This window comes from Coloeus monedula (genome assembly GCF_965178545.1).
Source record: "Coloeus monedula genome assembly, chromosome: 7".
NCBI lineage: Eukaryota > Metazoa > Chordata > Aves > Passeriformes > Corvidae > Coloeus > Coloeus monedula.
Window position 1 is genome coordinate 31,153,798 of NC_138787.1, and position 19,264 is coordinate 31,173,061.

A 19,264-nucleotide genomic window follows, 5' to 3' on the forward strand; every position below is an offset into this window, starting at 1 on the left:
CTAGGCTGCAAAAAGAAATCCCATTCACTAGTATCATTCACCAGTTTGGGTTGGTAAAATTGTAGTGACTTTCACTAAGCAAATACTAAAAAATAGGGAATTTGAATGCCCACTTCTTCAGCTTTCAGGGATACTTCAATAAATTTAATAATTGGGTATTTTTAGCTTCTGTAAAAACCGTTTTATTCTCTGTCTAGAATTTTGACAATTCCAATCTCAAGTATATTGAAAAGAATTACTGGAACTGCTGTATGAGATGAAAATGATGCAACTGTATCAAACCTAAAAATCTAAAAATGGTTTTATTTTTTGATAAATCAAAAACTATAAAGTTGGCTAAGTGCTCTATGTTAATCGTTATGAGGATGTAGGGTAAGGTACAATTAAGCTTTTAAATCTTGGAATACACAGTTTGTGTAAGCATTTTGCAACTGGGAATGTTGTCTACAGAGTATTTTAACTAAAACTTCAAAATCTTGGTTTCTGCATATGAAAAAGTCATTAAAAAGTTACATCTAGATTCAGCTGTACAAAGAAATACACATTACTTCAGGAATGAAGTAAAGGCTTTAGCAGTTAGGCATTTTGCTTAAAAAAGTGTTTGAAGTATTTTAAATTAATTAGACTTTTAAATAGTAGAGTTAGTCTATCAGAATTCACTTTCTTTCCCTCCAAACACAACTCAAGGTAATGCAAAGCAGAAATAAAGGGCACATGGTCTAAAATCATTTTTGAGAGACTGAAGATTTTTCTAGAAAATGCTTTCTTTTAAAGTCGTGTTTGTTTGACTTCTGAAACTTGTTTGTTCTGTGTGTTTAGTACACGTTGATTCCCTGCTGAAGAGCAATGACTATGCTGACAAGCTTAGAAATGACAATGTGAATAGTATCAGACAATAAACTGTCCTCCCAAAGCATACAAGGAAACCAGCAAGGAAACAATCATGGGGGAAAGTCTTACCTGGGGATTTTGTTTATTTTAAAATTTCATAGAAGGTAAAATATTTTCTGGATTCAAACAAGTGAATAATAAACTGCCTTTGATAGGGGCACCGACATCAGGCAGTTCAATGACTGATGGCTAACCAAAAAATTAAAAAAAAAAAAAGAAAAGAAAAAAGAAAAAAAGAAGCAGTTACTGGTCTTGCTAATATCAGCTTACTTTTGTTTTAACATAGCGCTCTTAAAAGCTGTACAGAACTCCATCTTATACAGAGCAACCCCCTTTTGACAAATGTGTTCTAAAGTGCCGGTATTATTTACAAAGATTTCTTAGCCAAAAGTCTGGCCCGTTGTGGCATCAGGTGAAGAAGTCATCCCAGCTCTGCTATCATTTACATTCACCAAGGGAAATTCTGGGAAATCAGCACTTGTCCCTGGTCCCCGAAGGTTCACCTGTCCATTGGCAGTGCTAAACTGAGATGATATTCCAGCTCTTGCCCCATGGTACTGAGCTCTAAAGGGCTGCTCAAAGGAACTAATTTGATATGCTTGATGAACAGACTGTGCCTCTGCTTTCTTCTGAGAAGTTACTTGATCCAAGAAGTCCTGTGTAGAGGAGGAAGAAGAATGATTTGCCTCATCACCTGAAAAGGGAAAAGGGTGCTGAGAATCACCAACCATTAGTCCAAAGTGAGACTTGTCTGGAGTTGTTCTTAATGGAGAGTTCATTCCCGACCGAAAGCTATTGACGGGTATAGATGTATAGACCTTCTCCATGGAAGGAAATGCTGGCTGGGTTGTAAGAGTCTGGTTATCAGTCACAAAATTAAGGCTCGGGTTGTTCAAATAGGCATCATTTTGGCTAGTTCTGTCCAAAGCTTGTTGTAAAAACTTTGAATATTCTTGTAACATACTAGCTTTATCTGATGAGGAAGCTTGAGAGCTTGTTCCAACCGTCTCAGATTGGGTCACCTCAGATACTTCAGAGGAGTTGATGGATATACTGGAGGTCACTTCCGTGTCAGCCACACTGAAAGAGATCTCATGCTGTCCATTAGCCTTGTGTGAGTAATGATCTAACAGAGTTTGCAGTACCTCATCTGGAATGACATTTTTGTCATGGTTACCTTTAATTTCAACATTCAGTGCCTGTGTGTCTAGTATTGAGGCTGTAGCAGTTTCATCAATGACACTGGCCACAGCTGCCTGTGTTACTGAAGGCTGAGATGCTATGGTACTTACATTCAAGGCATATTCTCGACTGTTGTTACTAGCTGCTTGTAGATACCTCTTTTTCTTTAAAAACTGCATTGCATCATCATAATTAGTGCTGCTGTGTACAGGTTTACTGGGCCCTTCCTGTAATGTGTCAACTTGATCAATGTCAGCATTACCCTCAGAGTCCAGTAAACTTTGCTTATCCACAAGATCAAAGGCATACTTTGAAACCTTGCTGTCTTCATACGTAGATAAAGGTGAAATGGTTTGACTTTGCTCAAGTGGCTGCTTTAGACTCCTCTTGTTGACCTTTTTGAGAACGAGCTTCGGTGGGTGTATTTCTCCAGAATTTGCTTCCTCTAAGTGCGATCCACCGACCGAAGAATGTGGCATCTCAACAGCATATTCTGCTACCATATATTCATCTTTTACTTTAGTACTGGAAGAGTACAAAGGCAAATAGTCATTTTTGTCCTTCTTGTGTTCTGATTTATCTGTACCTTCCTTATCCCCAGATTTTGTTTTCTCTGTTTTCTGCCTTTTCTTCTTTGGCAAGGAGCTGTCTTTCAGAGGCGTAGAGAAACCAGAATCTTCCTCCGATGGCAAAAAGCCAACTTTGGTGGCACTTCTGTTGGGTTTCTTCTCGCGGTTCTCATGGCACATACGTTTGTGTTTCAGCACTCGATCGGTCCTGGAGAAATACTGGAAAAGATTATGGTGGTGATTATTATTATTATTATTATGCAAAAAAATAAATGTATTAGCAGAAAGAAAAGAAAGCTTTCATTCTAATGAACTTACTTGATGATTCACCCACTTTACCAATTTCTAATGAAGTGTCAAACAACACCATACAGTCAATAAAATCAAGCACAGCCAGCTGTGACTCTGCTCCGCCTGTGCACCAAGATAGCCCATCTTAACAGAAAAACCATTCATTATAGATTTATTTGTATAAAATGGAGAAAGCCCCATCTGCAATACTGGGGAATTGACTGGTGTTTTGGTTTTCAACCACAAAAGATTTCACCAAGTCTTCTTACCTGCAAACAATATTCACACTGGTAAGGCTTCTCTCCACTGTGAGTTCGTTTGTGCCTTTCCATGTGATACTTCTGAATAAACCTCATACCACATTCATCACAACGAAATGGCTTTTCACCTGATAAAAAACACACAGCAATATTAATCTAAAAGAATAAATCAACGTTTTTCCATAAAATTACCAGGTCAAATACTACATTCTCTATTAGAAGCAGTAAGAAGATTTAGTCTATTGCTATTGAAAAACAACACAGGGCTTGCTTACATCACTATTTTTTCAATACTCAGCTGTTGATGCCTCAAATTACTTTAAGCTTTTATGCTAAAAAAACCCCCCACCTTTAAAACTAAATCCTTACTCCTCTTTTTAATGGAGGTGCAGGTATGTCTTACACGTAACAAATTAAGAACTGCAAAGATGGTCTTCCTAAATTGTTGCTACAGTATGCATTTTTTAGGGCAGATGACTGTATAAAAATACCTCAATCCTCTCACCAACTCATTAACACAAACCCATCCCTTCTAGGAGAGAATTAATGCATTTCCAAATTTCAAATATAACATTTTGGAGGGTGCTTTCTATTTTTCCATGTTTTTTCCCTTATCTGCATGTAGAATTGAGATAACTGCTTTGAAAAAGTCCTACTATTTTGGCTGAAACCCAAATTAATTTATTTTTTTAAAAACTGATTTAAAAATATTTTTTAAATTAAGCCAAAAACAAGAACCCTCTGTAGCGAACTGGCGTTTGCATACTTACAGGTTTCTCATTTTGGTTGTTTTGTTTGCTTGTTTTGGGTTTTGGTTTTTTTCTTTACTTCCACAAAATACTTGTTCAGACAATATGCACTGCCCTGAATTCATCTTCAGTTCTGCCCTTATTTTTCCTAACAAAGAAACCCTGTAACAATCCCTTCTGAGCAGGGAGTAACCCTATTTTTATTTCTTTTAACTTCTGCCTTACATCTTCCCTCTGATATTTTTTTCTAGGTTTCTCTGACAAAACCTAAAAATTCCAAGTGCATTGAAAAGTTAGTTTTGCTTTTATAGAAGTTCACTGTTATTTACTAGAACTCACCCTGAACAACAGTGATCTCTCCTCTTAGTATTTACTGTGAAATCTTTTAGACTGATATAGAGGTCAGGGATTGCCTTGGCAGCATCTGTCAAGACTCTCTTTGTTCTGGATACTGCACTGCATTGATTTTTGGGATATAAACCATTTATGTCTTGTTTCCAGAAATATGCAGACTATTGCTATTTTCTGAGGTAGTTTTATTTTTACTAATTATGTTATGAACTATTAAATTACCAACAATTAATTTTTAAAATTTAAAATTTTCAATTATTAGATTTTATTATTTAAAATGTTGTCAGAATGTGTATTTTCCATTTAGAATAGAGAAATTTATCCACATCCTTCTGCAAATGGGAATACAGTACCTTAAAATAAGGTTCCAGTATTTATAGAAACTAGAATGGAAAATATCTGTATCGCCCACACATGTGCTCCTAGTCAGATCATTAATGCCCAGAGTTCCAACTTCCTTAATTCCAAGCAATTTCTAAATCTCTCTCTTTGTAAGCCTATGTCCTATTTCCAATTATTAATTCTTACCTCTCCATGTGGCTTCTCAGCCAATCCCTTTCTTGGATGAAATTATTCCAATTTATTCTCTCCTAAATCAAATTATCTCCTCTCCTCAGATCTCTCAGCTTCCATCAGTTCTTTTTCTACAGGCTCACAACCTCAGCATCCTACCTCTTCTTTCACTTGAGTTAGAGAACTTTACCATTTCTTGCTTTTTAATAAGCACCATAAAATTTTGCTTTTCTATCAACATCCCCTGTAACTCCTAACACCTATCATACCATTCTCTCTCATACTGCCTATAAGCAAATCCTCCTCTCTGGCCTATTTCTTAACTTTCAAACTCCAGTTTCATTCTTCATGTTCTCTTTATTTGTTAGGCACCCTCACAACTACGGTGCTTTACTCCCAGCAAGCCTGTTGAGACTTTCTGAATTAAATTCCAACCCTTGCCTTCCATTTTCAGGAAGCTGAGACAAGACATTTAGACCTCATTGTTCTTGTTTAATATACAGAAACTCTTCCATTCCTGAAGACTACTACTTAGTCCTTGCTACTTACTGTTTTCTTTCCCTTTGCTCCACTATTCTACTTTGTGGTTTTTTTAATTGCCCCTTCAAACAACTCTCCTTACATTGTCTCAAAACTTGCTCTCATGCTACCTTACTTTTTTTTTTTTTTTTTAAGAGAATAGAGTGGCTGTTTGGGTTGAAAACTATCCTGAGCCTTAAAGCAAGATAGCTGAGTCTTGTTCTGGCCTTGAAAGGCCCTCTAAGGAACCATCCTGCAATCCCAAGAAATGCAGAACACTTCATTAATACACTTACCTGCAGCCTTACACTCATTTCTGTAAATGAATGGACACAGAGTTCCTTATCATTTTCCTGCTCAAGCTGGCAATTTGCTGGCAGAAGACTCCCCAGCTACCTATTCCCATTTCAAGGCTTAAACAGGGCCAAACAAGGGTCTGTAGTTTTTTGGTGTATTACAACCACCAGCTATTTTGGAGACTTTCAGGGCACATATAAATGCACTGCTGGCCATGCCTTAACAGGGAGAAAAATCTGGGGACACTGCCCTGGAGTTACTCAGCACAATACAGAAAATGATATTTTTCAGTAGAATTCCAGAACACTCTGAAAGTAAGTTTAAGAAAAACTTTGTGAAACTGATACCATACTTAATTATGGCTTTAATCTTCATATGAAAGATAATGTTAGAAAAAGATTAAAAATTAATATGAAGATAGGCTTCCAATAATAATTTCATCCTAGCAGAAGCCCAAAACTTCAGATGCCTTCTGCAATTTTGTTGTACTTTTCAAACAGGATCTATTGCAAATGGAGGAGATCATTAATAACAGCCTTTTGCTAATGCAGGGAGAATCCAGGACACATTTTTCTGAAATGTCTCGCTGAGTGGGAAAGAATCAGTTGTATAAAAAAAAAGGTCAAAATTTAAAAATACAATACAACAATCAATGCATTATTTATGAAAACAGCTCATGTGTTGTGTCTATGTTGGCAATCTATTAAAACCAAGCAATAGAACTACTCATCAAATGTACTACAAATATTATGTGTATGAAGGCTGTAACAATTATAAACCCAGGCATTTTAAAGTCTAAACAGACAAAAAACAAATTATAAAATACCAAAGAAGGCAATAAAAAACCAGCATGACTGAAGAATAAGAAGGCACTTGAATTGTTAGCCCCAATGGTGTTCTATTTTTTTTAATGTAATCTTAGTTTTTGTGTTTAAAATGGAAAGTAGGGTGGCTTACACAATTAGGACACATGAATGCATGAGTGGGTAAGGTATATAGAAACATCTCTAAGTAAAAAGTAAGCAGACATATTTGGAAAAAAAAAAAAAAAGAACATTCAGCATCTTCTTCAACCTCATAAACTGACTATATTTGCGTACCAGTGACTCTTTCCTCTCTTGCAACTAAAATAGCAATTTTCTGTATCATTAGGGACAAGTTTAGCAGCAGGGTTCCAACACTGCTGCCCTCCTCTACATACAATTATTAGCAAATTTTGTATTAATGCAATGTCTGCTTTTAGATGCAACTGTTTAATTATTTACACAGAATAAGGGTGTTCACTGATTGCTTCCTAACTCCCTCACAATATTTCCTTTGAAGGAGTGGTTCAGAGAGCCAAAGTCAAATCAGACTGGAACTAGCTGGGACACCTGTAAACTGGGGGCTTGTAACAGGCATAAAATGGGGCTTCTACCTGCTACTACTCTCCTTGACTGGCTTAAACTGGAGAATTTGATAAACATCATTAAAAGAGTAAGAGATTTCTTGTTCCTCATCAGTATTTTGAACACTGTACAAAAACTGGTGCTAAAAGTGATCATTCATGGAGATAAAAATGCAAAATAAAAAGAGAAAAAGTACTGAATAAAGTTAAGAAATGTTTTTAAAAGAGAATGAATAATATAAACAGATCTTTACTGTCATCAAAGTGTAACACAGACTCACTGCTCACCCTCTCGTTAGAGAAGCAACTTGGAAATTCAGCTTTTCTCGATGGGTTTAGTTATGCAGCCCTGAACAACAGAGTGACTACACAAACAGCTAAGGCCCAGCAGTGAACACTCATATAGAGGTGAAAGCACAGACCGGTATGCAGAGTGCTGATTAGCTACACTATAACTGGGTGAAGCCAAAAATTAAACACTAGTTAAATTCTTGCTAACTAAACAGCCTTCAGAAAAAATTTTGCCACTTCTGGAAGCTGGGTTTTACGTATTTTCTCCTAATCATTACTAGCTGTCACCTAGGAAAACATCCATGATTCAACAATTTAAACACAAGCACCGCCTTCTCTTTTCTGAGAAACAACCAAACTGTACTTATAAAGGAGGAAAACACAGTTATCTTTAAAAAGTCAGATAACAACATGGTTAATTAGTTAAATGGCACCTTTTTCTCTGCTAAACAAAGACTAGCATATGTAAGAACTGGCATAAAAACCTACAATCCCACCACATCCACCCCCTCCCTCCAAAGTTTACAATCGACAGAATTCCCATTAGAGCTAGAAGCTAAATTTTAAAAGATAATTAAATCAATTGACAAAATATTTGCAGTCAAGTGTTAATTAACAATATTGCCCAGACTCTCATTTTCAAAGCCACGTACAGGGAATAACCCTCATTTGAAAAAAAAAAAAAAAAAAAAATCTTCTAAAAAATGTGAAGACTGCACTTAAATTTCTGCCTTTTTTGGGGGGGTTGGGGGACAGATAGATGGAAGAGACTGAATGAGCATTCTTTTCAAGAATAAGTATCTACACAAAGTGGAGGCAGCATGGTTCACCAATTCAGAGCCAGAGGAAAGACCCGGAGCAGAACAAAGACACTGGACAGAAGAATGGAAGACTCTTCTGTGGCTGACTGGCTGAAGGAAACCTACTTAGTCTGGACTCATGGCAACCTAGGATACAAAAATCCCATAAACAACAGGGCATTTGTGCATGTAACTCCCTGTACACTGCTCTGAAAATTCATTTTGCAGAGTTTTTTCTCCCTCTCGACCCTTACACATGCACACACTGCACTGCGTGTTAGTAGCTTTCATATCCATTTAAATGCTACAGCCAAGAAACACTGTGCACATTCACCAGCTCTGCTTTTCTGAAAAAGAGGCTGAGAAATTGGCATCTAGTCCAAAAGGGACCATATTACAAAATATTTAAAGAGGGATTGAAAGGCCATGCACCAAAATGCCAAAAACCCAGTGAAACTAAACCTGTTAAAGAATGTGGTTCTGTGTGGTGCAATAAGATTTAAAAAAATAAACATATATAAACTTTAACTCTCTTTGGCTTAAAGCTTCGGGCCTTATTTGACCTATATTGCATATTTTTAAACTAAGATTCTTATTTTTAGAACAGTTCTGAAGTAATCCTAAAAGACGAAAAGAAGTGAAAAGAAAAGCTGATACTAATACCTTTGGGGTTAGGCATTTTGGCCATTTTAGTCCTGGCACTTTTCCACCAAGTTCCAAAACAAACAAACAGACAAACAAACAAATAAATCTATGGAAATGCAATTTGGAAGTCCCTCTTGTCTGAATTAACTTGATACAACAAAAGACAGAACTGCTTAACGAACTTTGACTTTTATGAATGCACAAACTTCAGGATTTGCAGCTCTGGGGTTATTTATAGAGAACTACTTTCAGATCTGCTTACTGGAGTTCATACTCATTTTACAGCCAAAGAAAAGTGCAACAAGTTGAAAGCACAAAACTAGTTTCTTTTGAAAGTTTTATAACTTTATAACATGTGTTACATTAAAACAAACTACAACAGGGTTTTAGGCTGCATATTTATTACCAGAAACCTTGCCTGAGTGGGGAAACAGTTTTTAAGCACGCCAGTAAAGATACTCAAGGCACTATACTCACCAGTATGAATCTTCTCATGCCTCTGTAGCAGGTACTTCTGTATGAAACGCATGTCGCACTGACTGCACTGAAATGGTTTTTCACCTTGAACAATATAATTCCACATCCATAAGTTAATAACTACACACTGTTGTTTCTGATAACTATTTTCGAGGAATATTAAATGTCTATTAAGAAAACCAGCATCTGAGCGAATTCCAAAAATACCCTGACACCAAAAAACATTTGCCTTACTACGTATATGAACTGCAGAGTTCTCTCCATGATCCTAAGAGTCACATTAAGACTAGCACGGAAGAGTGATCTGGAATGGCTGTAATTTCCTCATGAGCAAGATCAATCAGGATGCTGGCACAGACTGCATTCAGGATACTGGCAAGCTATTATAACAGTAAGTACCTTTTTCACTTCTCCGAACAGAGAGATACCTCATCAGGCAAATAAGCAGCCGCAGCACATTTTACAAAGGGGTCAATTTTTGGCACTTAGGCTACAAGTCAACCCATTACTTTCTGATAAAGAAAGAAAAGAAACCTTGTAAACAGTTAGCTCTTCAGTTTATTAAATATATGTCGATTTATTTTTTCTGATATTCTTTTGACACTTTGGTGCATGGAATCTCTAAGCTTAGATGCCAAGTTAGCTACACTGTTAAAACTGAAATTCGCATAGAGCTGAAAACATTTTTAACAAAAGTAAACAACTCTTTATATAGTAGAAAAGACAAATTTGAAGTCAAGCAGTACCTGTATGAATGAAGACATGTCTCTGTAAATGGTAGTTGGTTCTAAAGGCAGCATTGCAATGCTCACAAACATGAGATTTGTGGGTTTTCAGACCAAGTGATCCATCCTCATTTATTGTAAGGATCTATTTTAAAAAGAGTAAAATTTGTTCTCACACTACCCTCTAAAGATGTCTTATTAACTACAAAAAAAAAAAAACATTAACTTTTTGATGCAGAAAACGCAAATATTTCAGGTAAAACAATACTAATTTCTACAAAACTATGCGTTAAGCTTCTAACACACATTTCCAATTGCAGTCCAATCCAACTTGTGTCTCGTAGTGCATTAAGAGATACTTCAACAGGACAGAGACAAAAGCAGCTCATGGAAAATCAGCTCAGAGCTTCCCTAGGCACAGCTGAGTCACTTTATACGCTACTGTTTATTTTGTCCGTCTGTTGGAAAGGATACAAAGTAATCAAACCACTTCTGGGCACTAAACCATGGATAATCATATTTTAAAGCAAAAGCGAGAAGTTATATTCTTTTTTTCAAATCACAACTCTAAATGTTTGCTAAAAGTCATTAAAGCTTAACCAGAATAGTCATAAATATTATCTACATCTATATAATACCAATAGTCTCAAAGGCGAAATTGTATTTTAAAAACCAAAATCTCAAAGCCAAACAACCAAGAGAATAGTATTATTCTTCTCCCCTTTCAGGTTTTTCACTCAATAAAGTATTGCTCACTTAATACACATATTAAAGCAACTCCTTGATGACTTCAACTTGCCACACTCAATTGCTTTGCTGTCAAATAAAGCCACTATTTTCATATAAAGTTAAAAAACCTTAAATTTAAAAAAATGCACCACATCTACCTTACTCAATAAAGCTAATCACAGGTTTCCTCTAATTTAATAATCAAAAAGAATAAAATTTAAAAATAATAATAAAAAAGAATAAAAATAGAAAACTAAGCCAAAACTCAAAATCTCTACTATCTCTGGCAAGAGAATAAGAAAACCACTAAACAAATTACATTTACAAAAGTCTTCCTTAACTGCAAACAAAACTATAAAGAAGAGCTTAAGGAACCTTAAATAATACAGTTTAGTCCCTTGTTATTAACAAAAAATAAAAGTATGCTGGGAAAACACATCTGCAATTTGATTAGCTACAGCGTTTTAGGTTTTATGATAATGACAGTGATGAGAAAGAGAGAGTCAATAACTGAAACAGTATCTCCGAAATAGTAGCAAATGCTGTAGGATCTACTTAATTTTTAATTCTCCTGCATCAAAACAAGAGTGAAAGTCTCAGACTAACAAATTCTTGTGCATTCACTCTGAAGGACAAGCACATTCATACGTTTGTAGGATTGGTGTGTTACAGCTCCAGTCACAGATAGAGACAATTATAAAGACTCTGCTCTGTAACATTACCCAGCTGATGAAGCCAACTGCGTCTTTAAAATAAATTTAAATACATGTTATGAAATGTTTTTCATATATTATATTGAAATTTTAAAATAACTGTGCAGAAAATACACTTAATTTCATGGTTATCCTAAACCTGGGCTCTTCTACTTAACCTACTCCTTGTACCACCTCTTAAATGATGAGAGTTAACTTTGTCAGAGCAGCTTCCCTACTAAAAGCAACAAAGAAGCTTGTGCGTGTGTGTGTGAGCGTGCATGTGTGTCCGTGTGTGCACGTGTGTGTGTGCGGGGAAGAGGGAAAAGGAGACAGGAGTCACCATACCTAATGACTTCTTCATTATCTGATTACTGCATTGATAGAAAATAGAATTTATAACGTTTCAGAATGTTAACTGACTTCCCTTTGTCAGAGTTTCAGCTGCTGTTTGGATGGAAAATCAACCCCATTACTCTGGAAATACTGAAACTGCAGTAGGCTCTCACCTAGGTCAGTCCTTCAGCTTTTTCTACTCTGCCTTTCTACTCTGACAGGTCTGAAACAGGGGAAGAGAGACTGAAAAAGAACCTGTTTAACAATTCTCCTGATCATTTTTCAATCTTTTGTCATCTCAAAAGACTAACCCTGGCAGATTGGGAGATAAAAAGGAAGCATGCAAGTACACGTCTGTAGAAAGAGGGGCACACGCCTCTTCTACCTTGCCATGTTTCCATGGAAGTGATCTCTGGATGTACTCAACCTAGACCTCCTTTTTCTCTCAAAGGGAGAAGTGAGAAAAAAATGCACAGCATTTGGAACTTGCTTCCACACCCAATCTGAAGCAATTTCTCAGCTTTCCAAGAATACTACAGGTGCAACCCTATTTGACAGTTCTTTAAGGAGGACTGGAGGGTCCTGCTCCCAGGGCAACAAAAAGGAGGTTTGGGAGATTTTCTTTGTATTGTGGCAGGTTTTCCTTTGATGTACAGTCTGGGTTGATTTCTGAGTAGGTTTATTTTAATGCTGCTGTGTGATAACATATAACTGATTTATTTCTATCAGAGCAGCCTGCATATGTTCTATTTTAAGTCTGAAGATTAATACTGACTTGGGGAATTACTAGAAGATATAACACTGCTACCTCATGAGGTGAAATGATTCTGGTTTTATCTGAAGTGCTTCTCAACAGAAGAAAATTGTTTTCAGACATACAGGGATACATACTCCTCATGAATGGATCTACAAAACAAATTTTTAAGTAACAAACCAGCAGCTAGGGTAAGAATCTTTTGATATAAATAAATACATATATGAAGATGATTATGACCACAGGAATTTTCCCTAGCAGTAAATTATTTTATATATATTAGTAAACTTTTTAGAATTTTCAAAACTACCATTTTAGATTTCTTTTTTAAAACTTTTCACTATTATGCATGAAGCATATAAAAGTATCAGGCTCACAGAAAAGCACAACTGTTATTAGATAGATACAGAGTAATGATTTATAAATGGTCTACAAAGCTACTGACTCATAATTTAAAAAAAAATATTTGGAGAGAGAACTGCCTGGAGAGACAGATGTTAAAATATGTCAAGAGTTCATGTTGCTAAAAAGAGTTCAAAGAAAAACACTTATATCAGTTTTGTTTTGGGTCTCTGGTGAACTTCAGAACTGCATCTTTACTGAGCAAACAAACAATTTCCAGCCTAACTAGTTCAAATGCTAATGAAATTAGTCATAGTCAACCAAATCTTCAGGTCCTTTTAATCTTGGTTTTGCCAAATCAATGTCTTACTTTTGCTGGTGAACGCTGTTTTCTTTTCTTCTTTTTCTGCAAATCTACTGGCTCTCGTATTTGTTTTTTGTCTCGTTTCTGTTGTTCAGATGCATCAGTAAAGGTAATTTCTTGCTTTACACTGATCTGTTAAGATACCAAGTGCCAGTTTCAGGTAAGGTTCTCACTACAGAAAAGCAATTTTTCAATTTTAGAAGATGACAAACTGCTGAAACAGAAAACCTTTTCCTAAGGGAATTATCTTCTGGCTTCACTCTTTCAGAAATTTAAGTGAAAGAATTAATATGTATCTTAAATAAAAAGGGCACAGTTAATTTCCTCAGTAACATTTTGATGTATCCTTTCATTCATCTCCCAAGGTCTTTTTTCCTGACCTGTAGTGATTTTGAGATCAGTTCATATGTTAAAATCACTTCCATCTGTAAAACCATCCAGTTTTTCATACCTATCTTACTTTAGTCCGTGCTGTTGTCAAGGCAAGATTTAACGGAATAGTTTATTATATATTTAAGACAGAAGTATTTTTTAAGAAAAAAAAAAAAAAGACCACTTCTAATGAGGTTTTTGAAAAAAAAAAATTTAAAAAATCTCGATCTAATGTGAACTTTAATAAAGACCATGATACTCTTACATTTTTCTAACACCTGAGCCACCTGATCTACAGCTAACAGAGTAGTGTTTTAACAGTGCTGTGTTTCTGAAGATTATTCTTCATGTGTAAGGCTATCTACTTTTATAGTCCTGGTAATTGTCCTTTATGTTTGAAGGGTAACAGTGATGATGTGCTGTATTACAGATAGATGCTCTGTTTTCAAAAGGAAGTCATCTCTATGCTCTAGGAAAGCCAAGGTATGCCTTCTATGAGATATTGTGGAGGGGCATATTTATGGTCATGTATGAAGTGTCACAGTCCAACCTGCAGTGTGAATGCAATTGCTAAGCGTCCACATACCTTAAAACATACCAGATGCTTCCTATAGCAAAAGCAACTAAACAGTACTATCAACAGCATAAACAGTATGCACCTTCTAATAACACTATTTATTCCAGTTTGTAGTTACCCTTGAACATTAAATATACTTAAAGGAGCACATTTTAACGCTTTAGTTCTATGGTAACAGCCTGCTTATAAAATATTTATAAAACAGCTACTTAAAGATTATACTTAATTGGCAAAATTTATCCACAGCCAGAGGCAAATGACATAAATATTTTGATAATCAAAATCCAAACAAGCAATTAATAGATTCTTGCCAGAGTAGGATTAGACTACCAGATCAAGCTTCCCAGTAATCTCTCCAATATTTCACAAAGAAATTGCTTACAGGGACATTAACAGCATACTGCAGCCCTTGAGGAAGTCTATCTTGCGCATCCATTTCATCATCATTTTTTACCGTCTCCTCATGGACCATGAGTTCATCATGTGAAATCATCTCTTGCTGTCGAAGTTCACTTTCCTGTAACACTTCATCTGTTGCAAGAATTTCTTGGTGCGGCATAGTCCGATCTTGAAGCACTGCCTCTTGCCGTTCTCTCGATACTCCAGACTGGTCAGATACTGCACCCATCCCTACCATAGCCCTGGATGACTGCATCTGGTCTATGCCACCACATTTAAGAAATAATCCTCCCAGCTTGTCTTCAATGTTCATTCTTAAGTGCAATTACCTACAAAGAAAGTTTTAATAGTAAACATCTACAATTGGTGCACTTGCTTAAATTTTTTTACTTAAAAACATTTTATAAGAACTCAAATCAGTGTACTCAAACAAACACACATGCAGACCTAAAACTGATACTGAGTAAGAACCAAAAGTTGGATATCTTGGAGGAACATGAAAAGGTTCTCCTTTCACACACATCCATGTGTACACAATTGAACACTTTCAAATAAAAGGTTTCAAATCAAACTGCTTCTGACTACTGGCAAAATTCTGGTAATTAAATGATGGCTAATTCTTCCTTCTCATTCCTTAGAAAACTTTTCATTTTTTTTCCTGTATGCCCTCTTTACTCCATTCTCTTTTTCCATTTTTCCATTTTGATTATCTTTTACAAACACCTCTTTCATATTGGTCCTGTTCTCCCTACATCCTTGTCCTTTCAGTGCCCTTTCACTGCTGCTACCCCAGGGCATACTGTAGCTCCTGGAACATTTTAATATCCACAAGTGAGAGAAAACTGGAATGTATCCAAAGCAGCAGTTGAGGGAGGTGATTCTGCCCCTCCACTCCACTCTCTTATGACCCCACCTGCAGTGTTACATCCAGCTCTGGGGCCACAACATAAGAAGGATGTGGATATGCTGGAGCAAGTCCAGGGGAGGTAACGAAAATTATCAAAGGCTTGGAGCATCTCTGCTATGCCAACAGCATGAGAGAAAGAAGACTCTGGGGGGACCTTATTGCAGCCTTTCATTACTTAAAAGGGGGTTTTTAAGATGGGGAAAAACTTTTTAGCAGGGCCTGTTGCAACAGGACAACAGATAATGGTTTTTAACAGAGAGATGGTCAATTTAGACCAGATATAAGGAAGAATATTGTTACAATAAGGGTGCTGAAACACTGGTACAAGATTCCCAGAGAGGTGGTGGATGCCCCATCCAGAAAAACATTCAAGGCCAAGTTGGATAGGGCTGAACAACCTGACCTAAGTGAAGATGTCCCTGCTCATTGCAGAGGGTGGGAGTGGATGGCCTTTAAAAGTCCCTTCCAACTCAAACTAGTCTGTGATTCTATGAAAATGCAACTTTATAGCAACTAAAGGTATACATCAAATAAAGACTATAGAGAGGTCAGAACTGTTCATAAAAGACATTCACTTTCACACCCACTAAGTAAGAGCATTGGTGAAGAAATATAAATTCCAATCATGAAAAGCAACACAATTCACAATATTCCAGCAAGTGTCATGACATTATTAATTGGTTTTTAACACAGAGCAGCAGGCTTTTGTGAAGCTGGAAGTGGCAGCATCTTCTCATTCTACTCATTATTATATATGCAAGATAGTTCTAGGACTCTTCTTCTCCTTGGCACACTGGATGTCCAGTCAGAGCAGCCAGTTTCCTTCACCCTATTCCGCAGGCCCATAACCCCTACCCATTCCTCAGTGCTCCTTCAGACAGACACACCGATAGACAGATAGACAGACAGACATCCTTCCTCCATCCCTCTGTGTTCCCACAGCCAGAGAGCAGAGGCAATACACACACAGGCCACAGCAGACACAGGGGTGGGAGCAGAGGCACAGTGGAGCTGGACAACATACAGCAGGCCCAACCAAAGCTCCAGACAAGACCTTGGGCAGCATCGTCACAGCAGCAGCACCTTCGACTTTGATGCATTCAGAGTTAGGATACAGGTATGATGTGGGCACATCGCCAGACATCAGATGCAAATTCCATCCCCCTGAGAGTGCAGCATGGAGAAAGGATCCATCTCCATTCAAGTCTAAAGTCAGAGGCTAGGCTGCTTTCCCTGTAGCTTGCAATGACAATTCATAACCAAAGAAATCAGGTCTCTCTACAGGTCAGGTCCACAGAAATCAGGTCTCTGCCTAAAATCAGCAGAGCTGTCACTGCAGAACTGCACCACAGCAGCCCCCTGCCAGTCTAACAGCCTGCCAACATGCAAAAACATTCCATCAAACAAACACACATCAAATGTCTAAATTTCCATTTTCAGTTTGATCTATTTGATTACTTCTTAAATAATTTTCTTCACCAGGAAAATATTTTGAAAATTCTCAATGTATCTTAAACATTCGTGAAGCTTTCTTTATATCAAGCTACACCAAGTTTACAAAACAAATACTGCTTTCTCTTTAGGTGAGATCCTAGAGTACTTGATAGGTATGGAAGAGCTGAAAGAGCTGAAAAGAGCTGAAAGAGCTGAATAATCTCGTGAGGTTCTCCTACACTGTACTTTATTTCAAGTATTACTATTGGTTCTTATGATTCCGAAAGTAAAATTAACTCAATTTCTTAAAAAACAAACAAACAAAAAAAACCCCCTCATCACACACCGCAACAAATAAAGTAAAAAGTCCATTAACACCTCCTAATGGCAACTCATGTCTTACAACTCGAAAGTGAAAGAACATTTGTCCCTATTCTCTACCGTGAGAGGTTTGAAACTTCTGAATACATCATAAAAAGGCTGACAGCCAGGATGGTCTGACCTCTGTTAGTTCAAATACTTAAAGAGGCACACCAAAGGAAGAAGCTTTTCAGTCAAATACTTTTTTTATTATTTTTAGTAAGCCTTGTTCTGCTGGAAATCGGGAGGACAGTCACCCAGCCAAATGTCTTTATATATGACGGTGTCATCAATTTTTTTAACATTCTTCCTTTCTACACAAAAAGCCCATTTTAAGGAGCAAAACCATCTATGACAGGAGAAAAACATGGAAAAATTCTGTTCAGCGCATTTATGCTTGCGATTTGTCCTTTTTTGTTCTCCTGCAATCTTAACATAAGGAAGTTTGAAATCATGCTTTTGATTTTCACAATATCTGCCTTCAAATACAGACAACAATTTCTTAACGCCTTGAGTTAGCTCAGGCAGTGCTGTGTGACAAGTCGACTCTCAAATTAATCCAGTTTAGAGTAAGAGAATGAGATGTCTTCAAGGGAAAATGCAGGTCTGGTATGCCACACAGCCACTTGCAGACATTATATAATCCATGAAGTATTTTTCAGATGTAACTGGGAAACCATACTGATAGTTCCTCAGCAATAACACAAACAAACAAACAAAACCTGGCACTAAGGCTGTATTCTTCCCACCAACGCAGATCTCCCAGAGATATTGCAACAACATCCTAAAAGAAGAAAATTAGGATCAATTTATCATCTTTTTGGTTTGGAATATCCTGTGCCAAGTAAGAAAGGTGAGACGGAATTGAAATCCTTAAGAATCTGCCTCCCATTAAGCCATCATTTGGTAAGAGATGGTGCAAAAGACCAAAGGCTGAGACTGATTCTTTCGGTAGAGCATTCTTAACATCTAGCTTGAAAAGATAAACTTCAAGGAAAGTAAAACATATAGATCTACTAATTTCAGCCTTTATCTGAAGTCAGTCCTCAGGGTACATCTGACACAGATTGTGATTCACTGTGCTTGTGTTCCACACTACAGAAATACAACAGCATCAGGTCACTGCAGATTCTCCAAAGGGATGACGTGGACAGGTATGAGAATACAAGAATTCAAGATGCTGAAACATATTCAAGGGAGAACTAACAGCATCAAGTGTGAGAACATGGTGGCCCTAATCTGTCTGCTCAGGCCACTGGCGAGAACAGAAGGCTGTTCCACATGGAGGATGATACTGCCACAACACTCTGAAATTAGGAAGGAATTGTGGAAATCCTGGATTCAAAGCTACTTCCTGGCAGGAAGTTAAGCAGGCTAAGAAGCTGAGTGTTTCACCACACAGAAGATCCTGCTACTCTCACCAACAGAGGCAGGAAGACTCCTGACATGCCAAACCTTTGGACAGCTGGCAAGATACAGCAACTTCCCAGAGGACAAGCCAGCTGTGGACTGGTAATCATTGGTCTTGCTGACTCCCGTTGCCAAGGATATGGAAACAGTTTCTTTCTCACCCTGACTAGCAGGTTTAGCAGAGTCGCGCAACTGCAAGTCCTTAAGTTGTCTTCCAGCCATGATCTTGAGTCATATCAGAAATGGTGCAGTGAGTGCACTACTTATTAAATGAGGCTTTCAAACATCTGGCTTTTCATAGAAAAATAGTGAGAACTCATGTTAGGCTGCATACGAGAAGTGACGAAACACAACCTAAGTTACATGACTCACAGGTGACGTTTCAAAACAAAGAGGTAATGTTTTAAAACAAAGAACCACAAACAGAAACAGGCTATTAATCCAAGCAAGAAGCATCCCAAATGCAAGTAATTCACTAAAACACATGTAATTTGTCAAGTGACACCTTTCAGCTCACACAAAAGGAATCCTATCATTCAAATTGAAGATGAGGAGAAGTGTTCTTGGAAGAATGACAGTGTGATAAAGAAATGTAAGTTTAAAGCATTCAAACAAGACCACTTTACGAAGCCTGAAAAGAT

At 37.1% G+C, this 19,264-nt stretch overlaps 1 protein-coding gene across 3 annotated transcripts; it reads right to left on the minus strand.

Moving 5' to 3' along the window:
- Nucleotides 1-797: 797 nt before the first annotated feature.
- ZNF148 (zinc finger protein 148) lies at nucleotides 798-14,831 on the minus strand (the record flags this gene model as incomplete). 3 transcript variants are annotated; one of them, XM_082284918.1, is made up of 6 exons in its annotated part: nucleotides 798-2,861; nucleotides 3,203-3,321; nucleotides 9,223-9,306; nucleotides 9,969-10,092; nucleotides 13,171-13,296; nucleotides 14,496-14,831. In XM_082284918.1, 6 exons carry the CDS (start codon nucleotides 14,823-14,825, stop codon nucleotides 1,272-1,274), a joined length of 2,373 nt encoding a protein of 790 aa, XP_082141044.1. In that variant the 3' UTR covers nucleotides 798-1,271. The 3 variants fall into 3 exon arrangements, with proteins under 3 accessions (XP_082141044.1, XP_082141045.1, XP_082141043.1); XM_082284919.1 differs by lacking the exon at nucleotides 13,171-13,296 and having other exon boundaries at nucleotides 14,496-14,825; XM_082284917.1 differs by lacking the exons at nucleotides 9,223-9,306; nucleotides 13,171-13,296 and having other exon boundaries at nucleotides 14,496-14,825.
- Nucleotides 14,832-19,264: the final 4,433 nt, after the last annotated feature.